At 38.3% G+C, this 24,785-nt stretch overlaps 1 protein-coding gene across 5 annotated transcripts; it reads right to left on the reverse strand.

The window, feature by feature from the left end:
- Positions 1–547: 547 nt before the first annotated feature.
- On the reverse strand, positions 548–23,524 carry fkbp15b (FKBP prolyl isomerase family member 15b). Of its 5 annotated transcripts, XR_010915515.1 has the most exons (30): positions 23,359–23,524; positions 20,182–20,285; positions 20,016–20,097; positions 19,844–19,913; positions 19,682–19,756; positions 19,261–19,359; positions 18,912–19,061; positions 18,755–18,823; positions 16,687–16,830; positions 16,363–16,517; positions 15,981–16,029; positions 15,759–15,875; positions 15,182–15,266; positions 14,954–15,048; positions 14,773–14,860; positions 14,453–14,562; positions 14,258–14,356; positions 14,002–14,096; positions 11,753–11,855; positions 10,722–10,754; positions 9,938–10,109; positions 8,293–8,429; positions 8,025–8,198; positions 7,769–7,912; positions 7,347–7,499; positions 5,737–5,844; positions 4,989–5,659; positions 3,801–3,909; positions 3,495–3,559; positions 548–1,118 (listed from the first exon to the last, which is right to left on the reverse strand). XR_010915515.1 is itself a non-coding variant. In XM_067520571.1 (29 exons), the coding sequence occupies exons 1-29, from the start codon at positions 23,406–23,408 to the stop codon at positions 1,041–1,043; spliced, it is 3,600 nt and encodes a 1,199-aa protein (XP_067376672.1). In that variant the 5' UTR covers positions 23,409–23,524; the 3' UTR covers positions 548–1,040. The 5 variants fall into 5 exon arrangements, 4 of the variants coding, with proteins under 4 accessions (XP_067376672.1, XP_067376671.1, XP_067376674.1 ...); XM_067520571.1 differs by lacking the exon at positions 3,495–3,559 and having other exon boundaries at positions 8,043–8,198; XM_067520570.1 differs by lacking the exon at positions 3,495–3,559.
- Positions 23,525–24,785: the final 1,261 nt, after the last annotated feature.

The following is a 24,785-nucleotide window of genomic DNA, read 5'->3' on the forward strand; positions in this document are numbered from 1 at the left end:
CTTCTGAGAGAACGATATCCACATGCTTACTGGTTTCAAAATCCCTGAGATGTAGCACTATGATCTGCACAATTATTAGCCTTAAATGTTAAAATCGATTTGAGTAGGTTTTCTTCAAGGACCCATCTATACTGTATTTGACTGCACTTATCCTTGTTATGGACAGAACTTCAACAGTGCTGTTAGTAGCTTCTGTCTAACCACTCTATCAAAAAGTTCTGATTTATGTAGTCATACAGAGATGTTCAGGTTCTACTGTCTCTGCAGAGAATTTCATTTATTTGGACAAAGAAGAGTCCTGGTGGTTTTAAACTTTAATTTCCTAATTACCAGTGTGTTCCTACATTCTGAGCTTTCGAAATTATTTTTGTGGCATTTCACTACAAAATGGTATTGTGGAGGTCTATAATTATATTACCTTATATTATTAAATTATGTTCAGTAAGTTCAGTTTTCCATAGGTAGACAGACCTGAACATCTTCTGAAGCCACTGTAATAAAACTAAATGCTGACCTTGAAAAAAAATTAACTACTGCAGACAAAAACTGACTTGACACGCATTTGTTTTTTTGTTTATTTTCTGGAATGAATTTCAGGTTAGCAAAATTGTGTAAAAGGTCTATTGTCAAAGCAGCAATCTAACAATTAAAACCCATCTAGAGGTATAGTTTGAAACATATGACAACAGGGTTACAGCTGATTAAACAAATCTGATACAGTCATGTAAAGATTTGTTATTAAACCACATCATCAACAGAAATCATGTCATTAATTAACCATCTGTTTTTATTCACCAATGAACTGAGGGTTTTCTGTCTCAACACAAATCAGAGCCTGAGATTGTAGCTGTGAGTGGAGGCAGCTGTCAGTCAGCAGGACAAAACATAACTAAAGAGCCAGGCTTGGCTGACTGCTCCATCCAACAGGGCAATCAGCAGTGGTTTCACTGTTCCACAGAGCAGAGGCAGCTGGTAAAGCACTTCACTTGTGTTTTTAGAGTTGGAAACTAGGGACACAGACTTATTATTCTGGTTCTATCTCAGTTCAGCCAGTCCAGGTCATCATCATCCTCATCATCACCAAACAGAGGGGTAGGTGGTGGACGCCCCTTCAAGCTCTGGGCATAAAAGGAGAGAAAAACATGAATTAAGTCCAACAATTCTTTATTATGAATATAACCTTTAACAAACAGCACAATCTACCAATAAAACATGTCTGACTTAAAGGACATCACTGATTTTGAACTTGCTTCTTTTGGTTCTAGTTTGGGTAGTACATCTACATAAACGCCAAAAGACTTTATTACTCTGCTTCCTAGAGCAGACCTTCACCTCTTTAGATTTTCCTCCACCTGCTTCCTGCTCTGGCTATAGATAACAATGTCATCTGCAACTATCATAATCCCTGGAGATTCCTGTCTAACCTCATTTGCCAGCCTGTCCATCACCAAAGCAAACAAGAAGGGGCTCAGAACCGATCCTTGATGCAGACCCACCTCCACCTTGAACTCCTCTGTCACACCTACAGCACCTCACCACGGTCTTACAGCTCTCATACATGTCCTGCACCACTCTAACATACTTCTCTGCCGCTCCAGACGTCCTCATACAATACCACAGCTCCTCTCTCTGCACCCTGTCATACACTTTCTCTACATCTACGAAGACACAATGCAACTCCCTATGACCTTCTCTGTACTTCTCCATCAGCATCCTCAAAGCAAATACTGCATCTGTTGGACTCTTTCTAGGCATGAAACCATATTGCTGCTCACAAATGCTCACCTCTGCCCTTAGCCGAGCTTCCACTACTCTTTCCTACAACTTCATTGTTTGGCTCATCAGCTTTATTCCTCTGTAGTTGCCACAGCTCTGCACATCTCCCTTGTTCTTAAAAACAGCACCAGTACACTTCTCTTTCAGTCCTCAGCATCCTCTCACTCTCCAAGATCTTGTTAAACAAACTAGTCAGAAACTCTACTGCCACCTCTCCTAGACACTTCCATACCTCCACAGGTATGTCATCAGGACCAACTGCCTTTCCACTATTTCCTGCTCCAAACCAATCACCTTCTCTATTTTTGTCCAACCTAACATACAAGTCCTCATATGCTCTTTGTTTGGCCTTTCTCACCTCTACCTTACGCTGTATCTCCCTGTACTCCTGTCTACTCTCTTCAGTCCTCTCGGTGTCCCACTTCTTCTTAGCTAACCTCTTTCTCTGTATACACTCCTGAACTTCCTCGTTCCACCACCAAGTCTCCTTGTCCACTTTTTTCCTTCCAGATGACACACCGAGTACCCTCCCACCTGTCTCCCTGATCAAATTAACTGTAGTGGTCCAGTCATCTTGAAGCACCTCCAGAACCTTTGTCATCTCCTCCCTGAAAACTACACAACATTCTTCCTTTTTCAACTTACCCCACTTTGTACTTTGCTCTGCCTTTGTCTTCATCTTCCTCACCACCAGCATCATTTTACTAACCACCATCCTGTGTTGTCTGGCTACACTCTCCCCTACCAATACTTTGCAGTCACTGACATCTTTTAGATTACAACAACAACAACACAAGATGTCGTCCACCTGAGCTCTTCTACCTCCGCTCTTATAAGTCACCCTATGTTCCTGCCTCTTCTGGAAGAAAGTGTTCACTACAGCCATTTCCATCCTCTTTGCAAAGTCTACCACCATCTGTCCTCCTTGTTCCAGTCCTGAAGATCAAACCTGCCCATCACATTCTCATCACTTCTGTTCCCTTCACCATTATGTCCATTAAAATCTGTACCAATCCCCACTCTCTCACTCCAGAATTTCTCCTTCTCTTCTAAATCACATCCTACCTGTGCATCCTACCTCAACATCACACCTTGAATTTCGAGCTTCAGATTTATCAACCTGTCTGATACTCTTTTGACTTCTAGAACATTCCTCGTGAACCTTGCTCCTCAGCTTTGAGCCTTGCTACCATTGGACCTGGTCTCCTAGACACACAGTATATTCACATTCCTTCTCTGCATCATGTCATCCAACTCTCTAGCCTTCCCTGTCATAGTCCCAACATTTAAAGTCCCTACTGTTAGTCCTACACTGTTGGCTTTCCTCTTCTCTCTCTGCCTACGAACACACCTTCTTCCTCTCCTTCGACCAACAGTAGCTCAATTTCCACCAGCACCCTGCAGGTCAACAGGACCGGTGGCGGTCGTATTTAACCGGGGCCCTGACTGATCAGGTATGGAAGTCAGATTCGGTGTGGAATGTGTTTTACATTGGATGCCCTTCCTGACACAACCCTCTGAATTTATCCAGACTTGGGACTGGCACAAAAAGACACTGATTTGTGCTCATTGTGGTTGCATATTAAAAAATAAAAAAAATAAAACGTCCCTCTGACTTCCCTATATAAAAATATTTCTCTACTTCTAGCTGAAAACACCTTCAGGTGACATCTTTTGGAGGCCCTTCATTTGAGATTATGTCATCTCATCATTCTTACTATGGAGATGTAATCATGGTCAATCTGCTTTTCCAGAGCTCCTCCAGATGACATCATCTGAACACCTAATGATGAAAAACTCATTAGTTTTTCCAGCTAGAAGCAAATAAATATTTTAATACAGGGAAGCCAGAGGGAAGTTTAAAACCATTACTGTACATTTACAATCTAAACCAAAACCATAGAAAGCAAGTTGAAAATTGGTGAAGTTGCTCTTTAACACTCAGACAAAACACAAGTGGCAGGGAGGAGTCGGACAGCTACTGAATAAAATCCGAAAGCTGAGCTCCACAGATAATTCCTTACCATCTCGTCCTCCTCTTCTTCCTCACTGGGTGCTGCAGGAGGTTTGCAAGGAGTTGTGATCTGGAAAAATGTCTCCTCTCCATTTTCCTCACCAATTCCCCCAGTCAGGCTGAGAGAATAGCAGCAAAAAGAAAGAAGGGTTGGGAGGGTGGTTGTGTACAAACAGTAAAAGAAAGAGAGAGAAGTGAGAGAAAATTAACATGGGGATGAATCAAGGAAGTTAGTTTGCAGGAACTTATGGACCAATATTTTCCAACTATAGTCAGAATAAATCTAGAAATGTGGTTAATAAACAATGAAATAGGTTTGAGCAGTAATAACAGTACATTATATTACTAATCATGTTCTACAACACAGCAAATGTTTGAAGGTTTGTACATTTCTCTCCTTAGTTGTCACCAGCAGTTGAGTTCAACTCATCATGCTTATTACACAATGTATGACCACTGCTGCAAATGTGCACCATTTGTACACCATAAAATAATTTCTTTCTTGGTTTCAAATGCAAGTTAAACGCTGCACAATAAAAGCTACACAATAAAAAGAATTGAAGGGCTTGGGACCGTTGCTAAGTTGCATTTTATGTCTTAGGTGAGTTTCAGACTTTTATAAGATTTTGTACTGTGCATAAATTTGCAATTTTAATTTGAAACAAATTTTGGACAATTAATTTTTTTTGCAAATGATTCAATAATCTGTTCATAGTGGAACAACCTTTTAGTCTTTCAGTATCATCTCCTTTAGGTCAGTTTCCATTTTTCATTTAGAAATGTGTTACATTATCATTACTGCTCTTCAAGGAGCAATTCACCTACATATGATGTGCATTTAACTAAACTGCTCCACTGATATACTGCTATATTGATGTGAGAGGAAACAGAATTAATCACATTGTTTTGTTTTCCCAGTTGACCATCAAATGCTTTATATCAGTTTTGTTGCCAGTGTTTTTATGCTGCTGTATGTTGAGAGACACACCTTCACTGACATTTCAAAGAGTTCTTAAAAAGTCTGGGTCTTTAATTTGTTTGACATCTGGTTTAATTAGTAAATGTTTGGCAGGAATGTTGAAACAAGAGATCAGTTTATCAGTTTATGTGAGGTTAGGATTCATATGAAACTTCTATCTAACACCAAGAACAATCTTAATTGTCTACTAAATATTAGTTGTTTCATGCCATCACTCACCTTGTATCTTCTCCTGAGCAGTTCTGAAGTGCACTCGGGGGTGGAGGTGGGTTGGCTGGAGGTCCAAAGGCTTTCTGAGCACCTGCCTTCATTTCTCCTTCATGCTCGCCATCGTCCACACTTTGTTTGTCTGTCTCTCTGCTCTCTGCAGCATTCGGTTCCAACACTGTTTCCTGTCCATCCTCAGGTAAAGAAGTCTCATCAAGACTGGGGTCTGAATCTGCAGACCTGTTCGTGACTTTTTGTTCTGCAGAGGTTTCAGGAACAGAGACTTCTCCCTCCTCCTGCTGCACGTCACACTCTGCTGTCTCCTGTGGTTTCAGTCCAGTTGGTGACACTGGATGAAGATCAGTGGCTTGGCTCAGTGTCTTTGACTCAGCCTGATTCTCTGCTTCCATTTCTTCATTTATCTGGGTCTCACTGACAGGGGGAAAAGCTGGTTCAGCCACAATTTCTACCTCTACCCTTTCTCTCTCTTTGAGTTCTTTTTCTCCATTTTGATGCACATTCTGATCAAGTTTCTCCTCACTTGGTTTCACATCATCACTTTCATATTCCTCATCTTCAGTTTCTTTTTCTTCTTCCTCCTCCTCCTCCTCCTCCTCTTCTTCTTTCTTAGTCAGTCTAGGTACAGATCTATCTGTGCCACTGAGCACCTGCAGAGTTACTTTCTGAGGAAAAAATATTATGAAACATAAGCATGTTGTTTGTGTTTCTGCATAGGCAATTATGTATATAAACTACTTACCTTAATGGTAGTGACAATTACGGCCAACACAGCCTGGCCACTGTAGGACTCACTGAAGTCAAACTCCCCTCGCAGAGAATGAAACACTCCATTCATAATGCGCTTCACCTATACATACACACACAAAGTCGTGCTGAAAGTTGCTGAAAAGTTAATTCTCATGCATGCAGTGGCCTTAAATACTTAACAGACGGACAAACAGGCTTGGCCTAAAAAAAAAAACTGCTGCTAATTAGAACTTTAGATTAACATCTTTAAGGAAATAGGATATTCTAAGGAAAATCAGATCTAAATAGGAATGAGCATAAGCAGAATTCTGGAGGGATGAGTGTAAAATTACTATACAGTTAAGAAAGAAGTCATATTTATTAATAAAGTACATTAAAAACAATGGAAGCTGATAAGTATTTCAAAGGAAAAATCAACAGACATACATGGACAAGTATACCTGAGAATTAAAACACTCTCCACAAAGAAGAAAACATGGAAAATATTAGCTCATTTTGAATTTGATGGCAGCAACACATCTCAAAAAAGTTAGAAGAGGGGCAACAAAAGGCTGGTAAAGTAGTTACCACAAATCAAAAACAAATGGAGGAGCATTTGACAACTAATTAGGTTAATTGGAAACAGGTCAGTAACATGACTGGATATAAAAGCAGCATTTCACAGAGGCTGAGCCTCTTCAAAATAAAGATGGGTAGAGGTTCACCAATCTGTGACAAAATGCATCAAGCAATTTCAGAAAAATGTTCCTCAACTAAAAAAATATATCATCAAAAAAGTTAGAGAATCAGGAGGAATCTTTGTGTGCAAGGGACAATGACAAAGGCCAAAACTGATCTTTGTGATCTTTGGGGCCTCAGGCAGCACTGCATTAAAAATAGGCATGATTCTCTACTGTACATCAAAGCATGGCCTCAGGTCCAGAACTTTCACCAAGAGAAAACATTTGGTGCATTATAAAATGAAAAATCCGTCAACAAAGGCCCAGGACTGTTGAGCAACTAAAATCCTGCATCACACAAGAATGGGCCAACATTCCTCTCCTAAAAGTCTAGAAAGTAGACTCTGGACTCCTCACTTCCCAGACAGTTGTCAAAAAAGAAAAAGAGGGGATGCTACACAATGGTAAACTTCACCCTGTTTTTTTTTTTGAGACATGTTGCTGCCATCAAATTTAAAATGTGCTTATATTTTCCATGAAATATTAAAATGTCTCAGTTTCAACATTTGATGTGATACTGTATGTTCTATTGTGAATAAAATATTGGTTGATAAGCTTTGCAAATCATTGCATTGTGTTTTTATTTACGTTTTAGACGTCATCCCAACTTCTGTTGAATTTTGGCTGTATAATAATTGCGGTGACAACCACGAGAGTCACCTAGTTAGCATGGAGACTGGAAACTCTGTGTTAGATTTAGCCCAGTTGAACAGGCTACCAGGCAGCCCTAAGTTACTAGTTTGGCATTTTTGACAATCTGAGCTGCATGGCCAAGGTCATTTACATAAAGCCCACATGTTCATTCAATGATTCAAGTGAAAATCTTAAAGCTGTCTCATGAATGATGGATTTACACATGCTCATGTACTGTAAGATTACTCACTTCCACTTCGGTGTCTCCTAAACTATGCTGCTGAGCCAGTTTCTTCTCCAGTTCAGCCACTTTTCTTTCCAGGTTCTCTCTTACAGCTACTTCCTGCTGCTTTTGTATCAAACTCTGTTCTTCTGAATCTCCCGACTGCTTCAGAAGCGCAAACTGTGGAGAATAAAAGAGGCCAAAAAAGAAAAAAAGTCACAAGTCATATATTTACACTTTGATCACACTACATAACCAACTTTGTTTGATTGTAATTATGGCAACTTTTAGTTTTTTATTTTTTTATTTTATCTAACTGAAGTCTTTTTCTGATCAAATATAGCTCATGACCATATGGGGAAAAAGTAGAACCAAGTAGAAATCTCAAAAAATTTCTTCCATTCTATCTGCAATGTATCTGTGAGCCTCATCATGACTGGCTCGACTACCTTCGCCTGTAGCTGGTTTACTTTGTCCTGCAGAGTATCTCTCTGCTCTGTGACTTCAGCCAACTCTCTGCTGTGCTGCTCTTTAGCAGAGGCCAACATCTGCTCACACTTCCCTTTCCACACATCCTCCAGCTCTGCCCGCAGCTGAAACAAATGCAAAAATAAACAGAAAACATATCATTAGTGGACCTATGTAAAATAATCTTAACAATGTAGCCTATTGAAATATACACTTCTTTTAAAGAATTTCTCTCGCCATTTCACTGGTTGCAACCTGCTCAGATGCAGCATTGTTGCTGCTGCTCCTGGATTTGCAAAGTAGATCTCGGAGATTGTCAAGCTCCTGCTGGCTGCTCTTACGAACCTCCTCCACCTCCTTATCCCATTGTTGACGCTCAGCCTGCCACTTCTTTTTTCTCTCCAAAAGTGTCTTAAAGGGGAGGGGGGATACAATTGTCAACATTTACAACACAACTACACATTTCAAAAAAAATCTTCCTGACAGAAACATTAAGTATACTTACTCGTTCAAGACCTTCTTTATCAGTCTTTAAGTCCTGCAGCTCCTCCTCTATGTTGTTCACTTTCAGCTCCATCTCTTTGCGCCTTTGCTTCTCTGAGCGGTACTGAGCCTGAGTCTTCTCTGCCACGTCCTTCAGCTCTGAAACACACAATGCATTATTATGTACCACCACACCATTTATAAAATTAATAATGTAATCAATATTGATTATTGATAATTAACAAGCATTAATTATGGTTGGACTATATTATTTATGCTAATAAAAGGTTATAATATAATTACTACATTTATATAAAAATATACTTATAAATCATTTTAACTAGGGTCCTGTTTGTTTTTTTCATGTGAATTCTTTAATGTGTGATATTAAATGATGATGATGAATTAAAGTATGTATATGGCAATTGACACACATATTTTTAAGGATCTACTTTGTCCAGATCTTTGCAAAAAATATAATTGTTTCCCTTCATGTTTTTAATATAAAAGGAAAGAATGACGGAGAATGTGACTGAACATTATGTTAGCCTCTAAAGTTTAGATATATCACTCTTTTGTGATTCTCTGTATATGTCATAAACTAAATACAAATTTCAACATCATTTCAATACTAAGTGCTTTTCCAAAAGCTAGCTCTGCAGTTAAAATAAAATGAGACCGCTGTAAATGAAAATGGAAAATATAACTAATATTGTGCCATAATATTTTTGCCCTTATCTGCTGTCGATCCAGAAGGCCATAGTATGCTCCTTAACTGTTCTGTGCTACATATACATTTCTAGAGTCTGTAATGTTTATCTTCTTAACACTTTTTATTGTATTTAGGAGCGACTGTGGAGCAGGAAGGTAGAGCGGTCCTGCATCAACCTTGCAGTTGTTGGTTTGATCTCCGGCTCCTCCGGTCACATGTCGAAGTGTCCTTGAGCAAGACACTAAAACCCAACTTGCTCACGATGAGCGTTGGCCAGCTGCATAGCAGCTCCCCCATCAGTGTATGAGTGTGTGTGTGATTGTGAGTGTGAATGGGTGAATAAGCAGCAGTATAAAGTGCTTTGAGTGCCAATAGGTAGAAAAGCGGTATAAAAGTGAAGACCATTTACCATCTTTTGCAGTTTTTGGAGCTACAGTATTATTCAGTCCACTTGTGTTTGTGCAACAGTGGTACAAAGTTTTCTCATCAACCTTTCAGTACTAACAGACACCACACCATGTTCATGTTCATTAGTGGAGCTTAAATAAAACTGGTCATTTTAATCAGTAAACACAGTGTCAGCACTGATAAAATATGAGAAGCTTCTGTTAACCATTTGCTGACAGTCCGCTCCTTTATTCAGGCCCTTGTAGCCAAAACCTGCTTGATAGGAGGGCAAGTTGGGAGGGATGGTGTATTCCATCTCCTATATTCCACTATTGTGTTTCTTTCCCTCTTCGATTTCCGGGGGACATAGACTCTTTGAAGGGGACTTACCCTGGGGTTAAACCAGAAACAAAAAAAGTTTCTGGAGTTTCTTTGATTTTAACTTGAGCTACAATAAATATTTTGCTCCAGGGCCCTGATCTTTACACAATGATTGGTAAGACATTTTTTGACATGTCCAATTTTAAGACAGAATTAAACATTTTGTAAAATTTACACAAACACAAACCTTCCACCTGTGTCTCTAGGACAGTGATGCGTTGGCATTGGTTCTCACTGTCCTGCAGCACTGAGTTCAATTTACTCTGCAGCTCTATGGCCTTTTGCTGGTGAGATGAAGCTTCGAGCTGCAGCTGAGACAGCCGGGCCGTGGACGAAGCAAGATCATCTGTCAGACGTACCTGATGGAGACGCAGGAGGACATATAGGAAAGGATGAAAAAAAAAGAGCTGGTGGCTGTCTACAGTAAAGTGATGCCACAATCACACAGTGATAGCCTGGATGAGTGGCTGTCCATGCAGCGTGACCCTGCTGTAGAAAAAGATTAATCGATGGCTGATGGGAAAGGAAATAGAAAGGAAAAGAAAAGTTAGTTAAAATCGTGTATGATATAAATAAAAATGCTTACAATGACAGTGGATCGATCTAGATCAAATGGTAGTTTGAAAGCAGTAAACATGACAAGCTAGATCAGGTAGAAGAAGAAGCCAAGAAGCACATCTAAAGTGATCTGGAACGTATTCCAGTCGGACAAGAGTCCTGTGACCATTTAGGGCCTCAGTGACTTATGTTGTACTCCCTCTAAACAGACACCACTACATAGGTATTTTAGGTACGAAGATCTTTTTCCCCCCTTAGTTTCAGTATTCAGTGAAAAATTTGCTGCACCCATTGATGACTGCCCTTTCATTTCTTTGCTCAAAAATGAGCATTTACACAATTTTACACTATATTCTTTTCTAAATACTGTTTGACCCAAGTCTGGTAGTAGTATTCAGAAAAAGCAGGCTCACCTGGCCAGAGCCCAGGTCCTGAGGAAGTGCATACTGAGAAGAGAGAGAAGGAAATGCTAGATTTTCCTCAATGCAATAAACCAGAGAGAGAGCAGTTGGTAAAGAGTGAAGCACTCAGAATAAGTATCAGATTTTAGGAGTATCAGGAAACACATAGTGCATAATCATATAAATAGCATTCAAATCTACACTGACAGAGGTAAACATGAAGTCTATTGAAGTGAAAATCTCAATCTGAAATTCTGGTTGCATGGAGCAGAAGTGTGCAGGTACACTACTCTTTACTTACTAATCACATTTTAACTTGTCTCTAATACGGACCCAGTTTTTTCAGTACCAGTTGTTGTTGCAATGTGCCTTTACTAATGTTCACTGTTGTGTCAAACCTGTGGATCTCTAAAACTTCATTAGGCTGAAGCAAACCTGAATCCTTCACCTTATGTGAAAACCTTAATGGTGATATTTGTACCACCATTAACATTGTTTAAAATGTATTATTGATTTAGGTTAAAAAAAAAAACATCACTATTACTTGTCTGCTTTTCTTGTTTTAGACTTATAAGTCATATGTAAACTTTTTTAAATTAAACTATTGTAAAGGTAAACTTGAGTTTGTTTAAATAGAAAATAAACATCTTAAGGTTGAACCATAATCTGCAAACACACTTTTAGCTTTTACTACAGGCTGAGCAATAATCATGTCCATATCATTTCCCATAAATGTATTACTTTTCTTTATTACTTTTCTTTCGAATGTGTTTGTTTCAGATCATCCACATTTTACAGTGTATTAAAAGAATCAGTGCTCCCCAGAGGACAGATTTTTCTGTACTACTTCTACTAACATCTGACTAATAATCCAATAGGGCAGATCTCTGTGTGACACCAAAATTAGCCTTCAATCTTGGTTCCACCAATATATAATTTGGCCTTAACTTTGGACCAGATGCTAAAATAATGTCAAAAATAATGGCATGCTTGTTACAACATGAATGCACATTCAATCCTACTTAATTGAGAGTTACACTCACTTTGTCCTGCTCAGCCTGCAGTAGTCTGGCCTGGCTGTGTTCACTGGATGACTTGAGGGAGTCGTTCCTCTGTTCCAGCAGCAGATTACTCTGCTCCATGTACCTGGACAACCATAGTGCAGACACATAACATCCACCTCAAAGTTATTTATACTGAAACCTTTCTTTATATTGCCATTATGCAAAACTAGTCAGTTTGTACTGTATGTGGGCAGTGTCAAGTCCAAATTAAAACATGACAGTGTGAAGTGTGACAATGACATAGGACATGCTTTCTGCCTCAGAATGTTGCTTTAAAAGTTTGTGAATCCTTTTTTCCTGTATCTCTGCATAAATATGACCTATGACATATGAGACCTAATATGATCAGATTTTCACATAATTCCTGAAGTCATCAAAAAAAGTATACTCTTTCATTTATTTTGTAGGGAAATTATTAAATATTACATATTTGCCTGTGAACCTTTAGGATAATCATTTCATATGAAGGGGAAGTTAGTGTTTCAGTTACTAGGATGACAACCAGGTGTGGTTGCCTTATTTAAAAAGAAAAATGGGTCTTCAAAAGCTTGTAGAAGTGTCATAGCTGGAACAAGAGAGATTTCCAAAAAGTTAAAAGAAGAGTTAATAATGCTCACTAGGTTGTTACGCGTTACAAAAGAATTTCTAAGCAGTTTGGACTCAACCAGTCGACTGTCAGCCAAGATCTCACCACAACCAAGGTATGTAATGATCCAGGGAGCTACAAAGAACCCCAGGGTAACATCTATGAAACTAGAGGCCCACCTTTCCAATTGCTAATATCAGAGTTAATGAGTCCACCATTAGGACAACACAGAGCAAAAATCTTTTGCTTGAGTTACAAGAGGCCATTGTTCTCTTAAAAAGACACAGCTGCCCGTCTACGGTTTGTTCAACACCATGTAGATATATCAGAACGCTGGTGGAAGAATGTCCTGTAGACCGATGAGACCAAAGTAGGTGAATAAACTAGCATTCAAGAATAAAACCATAACCTATATGGAAATATGGTGGTGGCAGTATCAGGATTTGGGCCACTTTTACTGCCTCTCGACCTGCATGACTTGCCATCATTGACAGAGCAATGAATTCTGAGTTTTTACAATTAAATTCTACAGCAAAATGTCAAGTTATCGATCCATGGAAGTACTGACCCAACTTCAGACCCTTATCCTACAGAAATGCCTTGGAAGGACATGAAGCAGACAAAATTTGATTATACTTGTGGTGATAGCTGTCCCACCAGCAGCAGGGGATGGGGAGCGAGGAAAGGTGATTGTATGCTATTTGTTTGCATTTACATATTGACTGCTTATTGACTTTGACACACCTTATCATCCAACAGCTACATGCTTCAAATAGGCGGCTGACTCAGAGCTACAATTTGTTCTTTTACATTTCTTTACATGATATGAACATTTAAACTGGGAGATGCTGTACAGAGAACAGATCTTACTCAATATTGAGAGTTATTGGACTACAGAGTAGGTAAGTGGGTAATTTTCATCTCTCTCTTTGTTTGTGTCACATTAAATGCAATTTAATAATAAAAAATGACAGAAAAGTCATTTAAAGTAATTTAAAATAGAACAAGTAGCATTGAGTAAACTGTATTAATTCAAACCCTAAAAAGTATTCATTTCTATTTTAGAAATTATTTCTAGAGCAGCAACAAGAATACTAAATAAAACAACTTAACACTGTTGCAAACAATTATAAACCATAAACCAATCATAGACCTCTGGTTAACTGATAGATGTTGTTCTCCTCGACAGATTTTTAAAAATGTATTTTTATTTTTTTTTTAAAAAGTGTTTTTACAGAAACATTCTAAACATTTGCCACCGTACCTTCTAAAATATAACAGCATAGCATATAACATATAATGTTCAATAGTAGCATATAACGTTCAATCCAAACCAAAGCCTTTTTTATGTGCAAAAATAAGCAAGTTTAATTGTTTCTGTTCTCACTAATTTCACATTTATAGTGCAGCAGGATACAGCTACATCACATATTTATATCAAATATATATATATATATTGATATATATATCAAAGGAGAGTGTCTGAGGTGGTCTCACAGACAGAATAAAAGATCCCCATTTTATCTTTTTAATAATTTTAAACGAAACACAAACATAGCTTTAAATATAAAAACTCTGCATCATCACAGATAAGGGATCATGGAAGACATGATGGCCGGCTATCTGCCGTTTTAGGACTCACCTCTGGTTCTGGTTAATGAGCTCCCCGATCTTACGGTTTTGCTCCTCGATGCGAGAGCTCTTCTCAAAGATTTCCTTTTTCAAACATTCATTTTCCTTAAAATAAAACAGGAGTTTTTACAATTCTGTTTAAGTTACAATAAAACAAGTCCCAGCAAAGTCAAAAATGCCATTAGATAAATTAATATCTCTGTTATACAAGAGCTAGTAAAAAGCACATGTGGGAGAGTCTTCAAAAACATTATTTGTGTGTGTACCTGGACAATTCTTTGTACGTTATGCACAATCATAGAAGTTTCCACTGACATACTAGACACACCCATGCAGAGGCTTCCCTGTCTTTGGAGGTTATCTACCTGTTAAAAGGCAGGTAGAACAAGAATCAGGTGTATCCCATTTCTATTAAAAGGTGCCTAATAACCAAACCATATCCTTGAACACAGAATATATACCTTTGAGGCCAGCTGATCCACTTTATCTGCTACCTTTCCGACAGCTAATCGGATCTCTGTGTTGTGTTGTCGGGCCTCGGTCATCATGAAAGAGGTCACGTCATTTGAACCTGGAAAATATCACAGATACATACTGCAGACATGTAAAATTATTACTTAGGCTGCTGCTGTTACTGCATCATGAAAAGATTAAATAGAAACTTGTAAGCTGTATTAGTGTTGGTGCCAGGAGCTCATGATACAAATTACTACCAACTCTATATAATTCCGCTCTGGCTCATTGTAACTTAACTCAACTCAACTGAACTGATCACTCTTACCCATGTATGGGACAGTTTGTGCAGGAAAGACCTGGCCAACAGGCTGCAGCTGAGATGGAGCCACAGAGGTCTGTGTGTAGGAGTAAGGCTATAAAATAACATAACACACTGTTATAAAGAGAAATCAAAATTTTCTTAGTTCTTTGATAATAATTTGTAAATAATTTGGGCGCAGTATTACCTGAAAAGGATGGCTGTTGCCTGGCATCCCTGGCTGTGGGCCAATAGTGGAAAGAACAGGAATTAAGGCCGAAGGTGCAGCTGTATGAGGATGTACTGCAGGAAAAATAATAGCATTTAACATTTAGGGAATTAACTATGTAATACATAGCAAACATTATCATAGGAAACCATATCCCTGCTAGGCTGCAAGAAGAATGCATGTATAAAGAGGTTTGAGAAAGGTCACCATTTGCTGAAGCTGGAGCAGTAGTGGAAAACAACACTGGAGATGGATCTGCAGGAAGATCCTTCAATCTGCTGCCACTGGTGTCCTAGATATCAACACATAGTGAATAGTAACACATATACTGAAATTTAGCCATGTAATTAAGGGTCAAGCTCCAAAAATACAGGATCTTACATATACTATGATGCAGCTAATCATAATAAAAAACTTCACTAGAATTTTCTTGCCATCTCCTGTTAAAAATACAACAACCCCAAAAAGCAACCCCAAGCACATACTATTTAACAGGTGTCACTTAAGTTATCTTGTGAGACTGAACTCCTCTACAGATACAAAAGACATTAAATAACTGTCTATCTTTGATACATTTTTTTTATTAACTATCACACAAAATCTACATTTTTGCCTCCATTTCTAATATATTATCTGCATACTGGAGATAGTATGGAAATTTGCCAGAAGCTCCTGGTAGCAGTTTGGCAGTTGTAGCGCTGTTGTATGTTAATTTTAAGTAGTAAAAAAGTTTTTAATGCTGGTTAAAAAAAAAAAAAAAAGATCCCTTTCTCAAGATTCCTACCTCAAGCTCAGAGTCACTGGATTCAAGCTGGCTGGCCACTCCTGTTAGAAAGGGCAACATGGGCTGGCCCATTTTTGCCATGCGAGAAATAAGCTTGGCTTTTGTGGCATCGGGATTCTGAAGTTTGAAATTAGAAAGACAACCAAGGTGAAACCAAAAACTATTCGTAACAAAACGCTTCTTTAAAGAAAAAAAAAAAGAAAAAGGAGAGTAGGTGCTTACTGCCAGTTGTTCACTGAGAGAGTTTGACTTTGAACGAAGAGGAGGGTCCCTAAAAAAGAATCAAAGAAAATGAGCCAAATCAGCCCAGGTAATAAATAATGGTAAATGGCCTGCACTTATATAGCGCTTTTTTACCATAGTGATACCCAAAGCAATTTACACTGCTTCTCATTCACCCTCACGTCGATGGACGAGCTGCTATGCAGCTGACCAAAGCTCACAGGGAGCAACTAAGTTGGGGTTCAGTGTCTTGCTCAAGGACACTTAGACACGTGACTGGAAGAGCCAGGGATTGAACCAACAAACCTTTGATGGTGGACAACTGCTCTATCTCCTGCGCCACAGTAATGCTGTTAACTATTTTTTGAGCTTTAAAACTCACCCTGGTCTGCCTGGGCCTGAGGCAGATGTCTGCACTGCAGGCTCTGTGACCAGATTCTCCACAATGGGGGCTGGGGAAGGAGCAGGAGAGGAACCTGCAGAGTCCCTGGAAGTGGCACTGGCCCGATCAGAACCACTGTCTTTTAAGAACTTCACCTAAAGTGTGAACCAAGCAGAAAAAGCTTTGATTTATACCTCACTAATCACAAGAGATTTAAGAGTAATGAACTCATGTCTAAAGTTGAACACAGAGAATAGAATCATGATATGTTAGAAAGGTAAATGAGAGAAACGAGAGCCAGAGACAGAAGTAAAACTATGTTACCCGTCGTAGCTCAGCTTCAAATATAAGAGTGCTGTTAGCCGGGATGCAGTTGGGGACACCCTTTGATCCATAAGCTAGGCTGGGTGGAATGACAATGAGGCGACTGCCAGCTTTCTTCATCCCCAGCATACCTTTCTCCCAGCCCTAAACATACACAGAAGTACAGGAGGAGGCAATGACATTATAATACCGTGATGCAATCCCTGTTTAAGATGGTCATAGGGTAGTTAGTTAGTTCATTAAAAAAAACCTAGTGTTAACCTTATCGTTAGAAAATAAAACACAGAGACACAGAAATGTTAAGTTATTTTATTTTTGTCCATCAATTTTAAGTTTCTGTCATTGGTCTTGAGGATTTTCTTTATGGTAATTACTGATTGAATAATCAAGCTTTTATAAAGAGAACTTACATGTGACATCAGAACCAAGAGAGAAGCATTTACTGACATAAGGTGAACATGATTATGGTAATTATGATAAAATATGTATAGTAATTAATAAAAAAACAATAGTCAAACATCCCTGTTGGTAAGGTTTGTGCCGAATTCAACCACTTTATGTTCTGACAGGTGGTTAACCCATAATGAAACATCAGCATTTATTACTTATACTTAAAAAAATAAAATCTAAAAATCCTGTAAGCATCCAGTAAGAAGGTGTCTCAATTTTCTGAGTGATTGTGAACAGTAGTTGCACTGTTGACAAGTTCTAATCTTATGTGGTGAAATTAAAATAGTCTGCAGCTAATTAGCTGAGCAGCACCGATAACCCTGAGATTGATACAGTTAAACGTCAGCTAGCTTTGTGATGCAAAATCAAACCTGAACTACAAAAGGCAATTTCCAAAGGAAATTACGTGGGAGAGCAGTTTAAGCTGCAGAGGGGGGAGGCGTTTGTACGTTAAGAGCCATAAACGCTGAAGAGAGAGAAATACGAACGAAGGAGAAAGAAAGAAGATGACAATAAAAGAAAAAAAGAAAAAACAGAAGGAAAAGTTTAATTCAGAGAAGGAAAAAAAAGTAGAAAGTAACAACGGAGGAAGTAAATAGGTAAAATGTTGCTATTAAAAGTGTAAAGAAAAAAGGACGAAGAGAATAATTACAAATGAAAGGAATATTTTAATGATGAAAAACTGAAGAAAAGTTGAAAAGGGCTTTTAATTTGAAAGTGTGTTTCCTGTCTGGTGTCTGGTTGTGTGTGTTTGTGTGTGTTTCCACTGTCGGGAGACTTTACCACAAACTCATTTTGTCATTTAAATGCTAAAAATAGTAAAAAGTATGATGAAAGGCTTTTATTCTGAAATTGTGTGTCTCCACTGTGTATGTTGAGGTTGAAAAACTCAGGTAAAGTGTGTGGACACAGCTCTGAAGCTGAATCTGATGCAGCTGTGTCCGTTACCATGACAATGACTGCTGCCTGCCTGCTGCAGAAGACAGACTAAAAGTGCTGAGACTTTGCCTCGCAAAATGTTCAAAATATGAAAAAGTATTAATTCTATCTGGAAAAATTCCAAAACTGTGAGCGGTTTGATTTTGAAAGTTTGTTTCTTGTCTGTGGTTATGTGTGTGTAGGGAGACTACACCAAAAAGTCATTTTAGCATTTAAATGCTAAAAAGTGGATAAACTATGATGAAAGGCTTTTATTTTGAAATGATGTTTCCTGTCTGTCAGAGGTGTTAGACAGTTTTCTATCTGATGTATGGTTAACACAATATCACAACATCATCTGAATTAAATGTATATTATAATTAAAAGCTGATATGCCAAAGTTACTGGTAAATTCAGTGCCTTCTTGAAGAATGTACTACCACTGTTTAGATAAATGACCTTCGGCACTTTCCTGTTTCCATATGTCACTGTTTTGTTTATATATATATATATATATATATATATATATTATATTTCATACCATGAATTAATGGTCTTGAGTAAACATGTGATGTCACTTGTGACAAAATAACAATGGAGCACTTAAATTTGTAAATAAAAAAAAATTATATGATTGAGTTTTAATGGGACCTGAAGTATTTTCTGAGATGCTTTTATTAATCAGCATGTTTCAACTCACTTTGATCACTTTTTCAGCTCCAAGTTTCAGTCGTAGTAACTTTTCTTTGTTCTGGTTGGAGTCAAACATCTGAAATGACATTTACAATTTACAGACCATGTGTAGAATAGTCACAGGAAAAAAGACTGAACCAGTTAAATACAGTCAGAAGTGTGACCTGTCCAGTGGTGTGGTTCTGCAGGAGCCAGCCGGTGTACACCACCTCCAGAGAGTCTCCATTCTCTACTCCAGGGCCCTCACCAAGAGTCAGATCCTGGGTCACCACAACATCTAGGGAGGCTGTGCTATTAGCTTTCGCCAAACACACCTGATACATGTAAAATAATACAAGTCATCAACAAGCATTTTTGTGGAAACCTGAATCAAGCCTACGAGGGACAGTCACACTGATAAAGAGGTTTTCAAAATAAATCCTGATGCTTGTGTAGCCAACTGTATAATCACTCACTCTGTAAGCAAAACAATAATCATAGTTTTAGTTGTACATCTCTTCCTGTTACACTTACCTCTTTGCAGAAGTTTGATGAATTTTTCTCTGATTCAAACATGAGAGACCAGTTCTGCCTCTGGTCATCATAAAAAGTACAGTAGTTGTTTGGCTGTACCTGCAGGAGAGAGAGATAGCATTTCAAATCACAGAGTTCATAGTGCATCAGATGGCCACAACTTAGCTCTGAAGGCAACATTTTACATTTTAAACTTTTTTACAATCTAACAAACAGAACTTTTCACTGACAACAAAGAACACATTACAGTATGAACACAGCTGATTCTAGTGAATATGCCTTTTGTTTACTGCCAGCTGGAGTTATACAGAATGAGAAGCAACATTGTAAAGTGCTTTGGATAAAAGCGCTATATAAGCAGCCATTTACCATTTACCATGTTTGTAAGTATGTATTCAACATCCTTTATGTCTCTACTCACCGTGAAAACAAAGCCTACATGAATCTTGGCAGCAGTCACTTGTTTTTGTTGGCTCAAGTACAGAAGCAGCTTGTACTGCAAAAAAGAAAAAGTGCCTTATTCATAAAAATCAAAAGTCAAACCAGTAATCTGAAACAAGTGACCAATTTGCAAAGCTCCAACCTCTTTTGTTGTATGATTGCCCAGTACAGCCGCTCCCAGCTTTCCTTGCTTCACATACTGTCCATTGATGCTGCACATGACACAACAATAGCAGAGAACCGTTTTTATTTGAAAAAAACTTTAAAGAAAACCTGCGTAATGATGACTTTAAAGAACTAACAAGTTCCCTCACTATCTGAAAGCTTGGACTGCTGTAGCGAATAACACTGTGGGAGCACCAGGTGGTGGACCATGTTTCTGGGTGGCTGCTGAGGCTAAACACACAAAAGACATATTCAGGTCAGTCTCCATATCATGACCAAATCTATTTGTTTTAATCTCCGTCATGATGGACGTACCTGGGTTGGAGCTTTTCCTGGGTTGTTTGGGAGCCGTGTACTGGAAGGACTCGTTTCCATGACTGGTTTCTTGGTCTAGACCAAAAAGGGAGGCCAACTTAGCCCTGCAAGAAAAACAAAATGTAAGGATCAGCTACATTTAAGTATGTCTCTCCTGAAATGAATGATCTATTGTATAAATCACCGGACATAGTTCCATTCTATGATTCTACTCACAGAATCAAGAAAACCTTAAAAAGAAAAAAAGCACACTAATTTTTATTTAGTGGAATTTTTAAAAATAACTATTTATTTTAACTCTTATAATTACTTTATCATTATGTGCATTCTGCAACACTATAGGTACTTGTTAGTGTTCTTTTAGGGTTTTTTTTTTTTTTTGTTGAATTGTTTTTGTATCAGTGCGGTGACCGATACAAAAAAAAAAAAAAAAAAAAAAATCACATTGGACAATAACTGAAACTGCTACACTTCTTGTACGTTTTCACCTTTTATTTCTTTACAGCATTGAATAAAAAAAGTGATTGCATAAACATCCATCCCCTTTAAAGTTACTCCCCTAAATTAATCAATCACTCTTCTTTCTAACGTTAAACAATATGGATATCACCTAAATGGATTGAGTGTGTTTCAAAGGACTGCAGTATATATACAGCTGTATATGGAAGGTCTAATTACTAGTTAATTAGCATCCTGGCAAGAATTTACACCATGAAGACAAAAGAACACATTTTGTGAATAGCTTATTAAATATAGGGGTAAAATGAACACAGCAAAATTCAGGAGGAATCCTAGAGAAAAACATGATGCAATTTGAAAGGAAGCTATGACTTAGGATAAGATTTGTTTTCCAGCCACATCTACGCAGAAATGGTATCAAGACAACAAGGTTTAAGTTCCAGTGATCACTAGTAGACTAACATGATGGCACGTCACTAGTTATGTAGCAATGATTGGCTGAAGCTGTTTAGGCTTTTGTAACGCAATGCTGGTTTTGTTTTATTTCTCCACTAATTCCAGTTCTGGAACATCCTTCCATTAACAATGCAACAATATGATTCTCACTGTGCTATTCATTTAACCTTGTAACTAAGCTAAGCTATGAACAGTCCTACTATGCCACATACACTACCATCTTAGATGAGCGTGGAGTGGGGGAAGACAAAGCAAGCAAACAAACTTCTGACTGAAAGAACACAATACTGATTAATGTAATCAGTAGTAGGTAGGCAGAAACTGTACGAAACAAGTAGAGCAGGGGTCTACAAAAATTTAATTAACAATGTAAAAGAACTGGTCATCACAATTGTTCAAATTAATGTATTTGAATTGCTTTCTCAATTTGTCTTAAAGACTTAAACGGAAAGATTTAGAGATGGCAAAAACTCTATGTCAACTGAGAAACTAAGATTTACACAACATTCCAAAACTGACTAATAAGCAAAAATTTCAGTGTGGAAACAACTAGACCAATAGTACATCATGACATACAATTCAGCTACATTTTCACAGCTATTCTCTTGGTCACAGGCACAAATAATATTATTTTAAAAGACAGAATCAAAGCTGCAAGACTCCACTAACATTTCTGAAATGTTTCTATGCTTTCGAAACAAATAAAGCCATAGAAAACTAACCCCTGAAACTCCTTCCAATGGTAGCCACCGGTATCTTCCAGGAAAGACATATTGAAAGCTTTGAGGCTGTCATTTGCCAGGGTGAGGATCAGGGATGAAGAGAAGCATTCCCTCTGCATGTACAAGTCTAAATCCTTCAAATGTATATCCCAACTATTTTGTGCTGGGCTACCAGTAATGTCTCATCCCTCGGTGCGATCACACCACTGATGGAGATTCAACAGAATAGCAGAAGAAGAAACTAAAAAGCTCCAACCTAGTGCTGTGGCACAAGCCTTAGAAACTTAGTTCTCTAACAAGCAGCATGTGAGAGGAATTAGGCCATGACTGGGCTGAAAGGGGGAGCTCTATGGTGACTGATTCCACATAATCTAAAGGCCAGATATTAATGGTAAGTAACTCTTAAAATGGCAAATCGTCTGCACCTATTTAGCACTTTTCTACCTATTGGTTCTCAAAGCACTTTACAATGCTTCTTATTCACCCATTCACACTCACGATCACACACATACGCAGACACACACACACACACACACCGATTGGGGAGCTGCTACGCAGCTGGCCAACACTTACCTGGAGCAACTAACAACCAACGAACCAACAACTGCAGGATTAGTGGACGACCGTTCTACCTCCTGTGCCACTGTCACCTGAGTCACAGTCTAGATTCTTATAAAATCTGATCTGTCAAAATGCTTCATTGTATTTTCTGACCATATTCTAGCACATGGAGCCTTTTATGCATATTCTGATATCAGGGATTTGGGTTGTTATCAAAGGAGTTCACAAGTATTTCCATACCATGCCCCCCAAATAGCACTGGCTTCTGGCTGTGCAAAAACCCTACTGACAATAGGACGGCAAGTGTAGAAAAAACAACTTGTTATATAGCAGGTGCTGGTGAAGCAACCAACCAGGTCAACACTGACATGTGATGAATTATGTTTGGTATAACATATAATCAGAAAGATGGGTGCAAAATTACAATTTCAAAATATTAAAAATGATATCTACTTTTCTTAGTGCCTCCTGGAGGCCCCCACAGTGCTGTCAGAGCTGGCAAATTATATTCAAACCTCACTGTCTATACTGCAGGAGCCTGTTAGCTAAGTGGCTAAAAATATAAATGTGAAGTTTTATTTTATAGAGATACTTGATATACTAGAGAGTGAGCAAAGCTTCATTCATGAAAAAAAAAAGACTTGACAAATGACCAAACCAGCGCCGTTAAGACGATAGTTGTTACAGTCCACAAGTAACGTTAACGACTTTCTGTAACGAGCTAATGAACACGCTTGGATGAAACACTAATAGACAAACCAAAAGTGTTAAAAAATACACTGAAAGCGGTAAAAAGAGAACAACTTAACATAGGTTCTCCGAATCAACGAGGTAACGAGGTGTTTCCCAAAAACAAAGTCCAAATAATTTGCCAGATTTGAAATGGAGCTAACCTTGGCTACATTTAGTTACCTAGTTGAGATAATCTAGTTAGCTCGCAGGCTAAGAGCTTTGGTTTGCTGCACAAAAGCAAACTCACCCTCCTGTCGGAGACAGGAAATCTCCATCTTCATCGTCTCCGCCAAACATATTTAAGAGTCTGAAGCCTCTTCTTTTTAAATTAAAGAAATGCACAAATGACTAATCTTCCATGAGTAGTTTGTTGGACTGTGACTTCCCCTTCCTGATGTGGTGAAATCAGCTGACTTGCCACATGATGCAAATTCTACTGGTGCCAGCCACCACTGGGGGGCAACAAAGACTATTATCTGATCAGACTTTGAAGCTCCTTTCCCAATTCCAGAATTAGTCCGGAGGAAGAAGGCAGGACAAGGTCCTCGTGAGTTGACAGTATAGCTCAGTTATAAAGTTTCAACACTGATACAATATAATGCCTTTCATCCAACTCTGACCTTTGACCTTTCGTAATATTATAATATGTTATTTAAATATTGCCATACTCACTTACAAATGACATGCACAGAAATTCATTCAATTCATTTTCAATTTTTTTAAAATATTAATATATATTTGATTAAATCTGAAGTAGGCAGCTTGGTAGTAAAGTTGTAAGCACTGCTGCCTCACAGCTAAAAGATCCCTGGTTCAAATCCACCTGCCGGCTGCAGCCTTTCTGTGTGGAGTTTGCGTGTTGTCATAATGCTTGTGTGGGTCTCCTCCAGGTACTCCAGTTTCCTTCCTCAGTCCCAAGATATGCATGTTAGGTTAATTAGTGACTTTAAACTGCCCGTAGGTGTGAATGGTTGTCTGCCTGTTTTGGCCCCTGAGATACACTACCTGTCCAGTGTGGACCCCTCCTCTTACCCAGTGCCAGCTGGGATAGTCTCCAGCCCCTTGCAACCCTGTGGTTCACAGATAATGGATTGAAATGCTAATTTGTTTGCTTTTCTGTTTTAAATTTACTTTTACATTCAAATGCCATTTTGTGCCTGATGTTTCATTTGTGTACTTGTGTACTGTATGTTACCACATAGGTAGTAAAGAAATAATATAGAAGAATGGGAATAAAATAATAGATTACAAACCTGCTGAGTATATAAGGAATTAATAAAATAGGCATTCTCAATGTAGAATATTAATACAAATAAAAAGTCAATAAGATTTAATGCTGATGAAAATCCTTTGTTAACATGACTCATTAAGAAAACGCAGAGGGGCCCTTTAAAACTCATAATCAAGTCACAAATGGGAAGATATGAGATGGAACAGAATTGGTTGTGGTGTGCTCCCAACAACCTGTTATCAAATGTTTTCCTGTCATTGTGGTAAAAATAGATTCACATGATCACAGACACACTTCCTGCAATCACTGGTAATTCAATCTAAGACTCGGGCTCTCTATCTTTGCCAAGTTTATTAAAACAGCTACAACGTTTGGCTGAATTCCAAATAGTGTTTTGATCTGTCAAAACACTCTATTAGTCCTGGAAACACAAAGATCAAATG

The sequence above is a fragment of the Channa argus genome, chromosome 11 (genome assembly GCF_033026475.1).
Source record: "Channa argus isolate prfri chromosome 11, Channa argus male v1.0, whole genome shotgun sequence".
Classification (NCBI taxonomy): Eukaryota; Metazoa; Chordata; class Actinopteri; order Anabantiformes; family Channidae; genus Channa; species Channa argus.

Bases quoted from the DNA above. Each gene is read 5' to 3' on its own strand.
- fkbp15b (XM_067520570.1), bottom strand. From the start codon at position 23,408: ATGTTTGGCGGAGACGATGAAGATGGAGATTTCCTGTCTCCGACAGGA. The intron at 20,286-23,358 runs GTGAGTTTGCTT...TTTTTCTTGCAG, and splicing joins TTCCTGTCTCCGACAGGAGG to GGCTAAGTTGGCCTCCCTTT. The intron at 19,360-19,681 runs GTGAGTAGAGAC...TCTCTCCTGCAG, and splicing joins ATGTAGGCTTTGTTTTCACG to GTACAGCCAAACAACTACTG.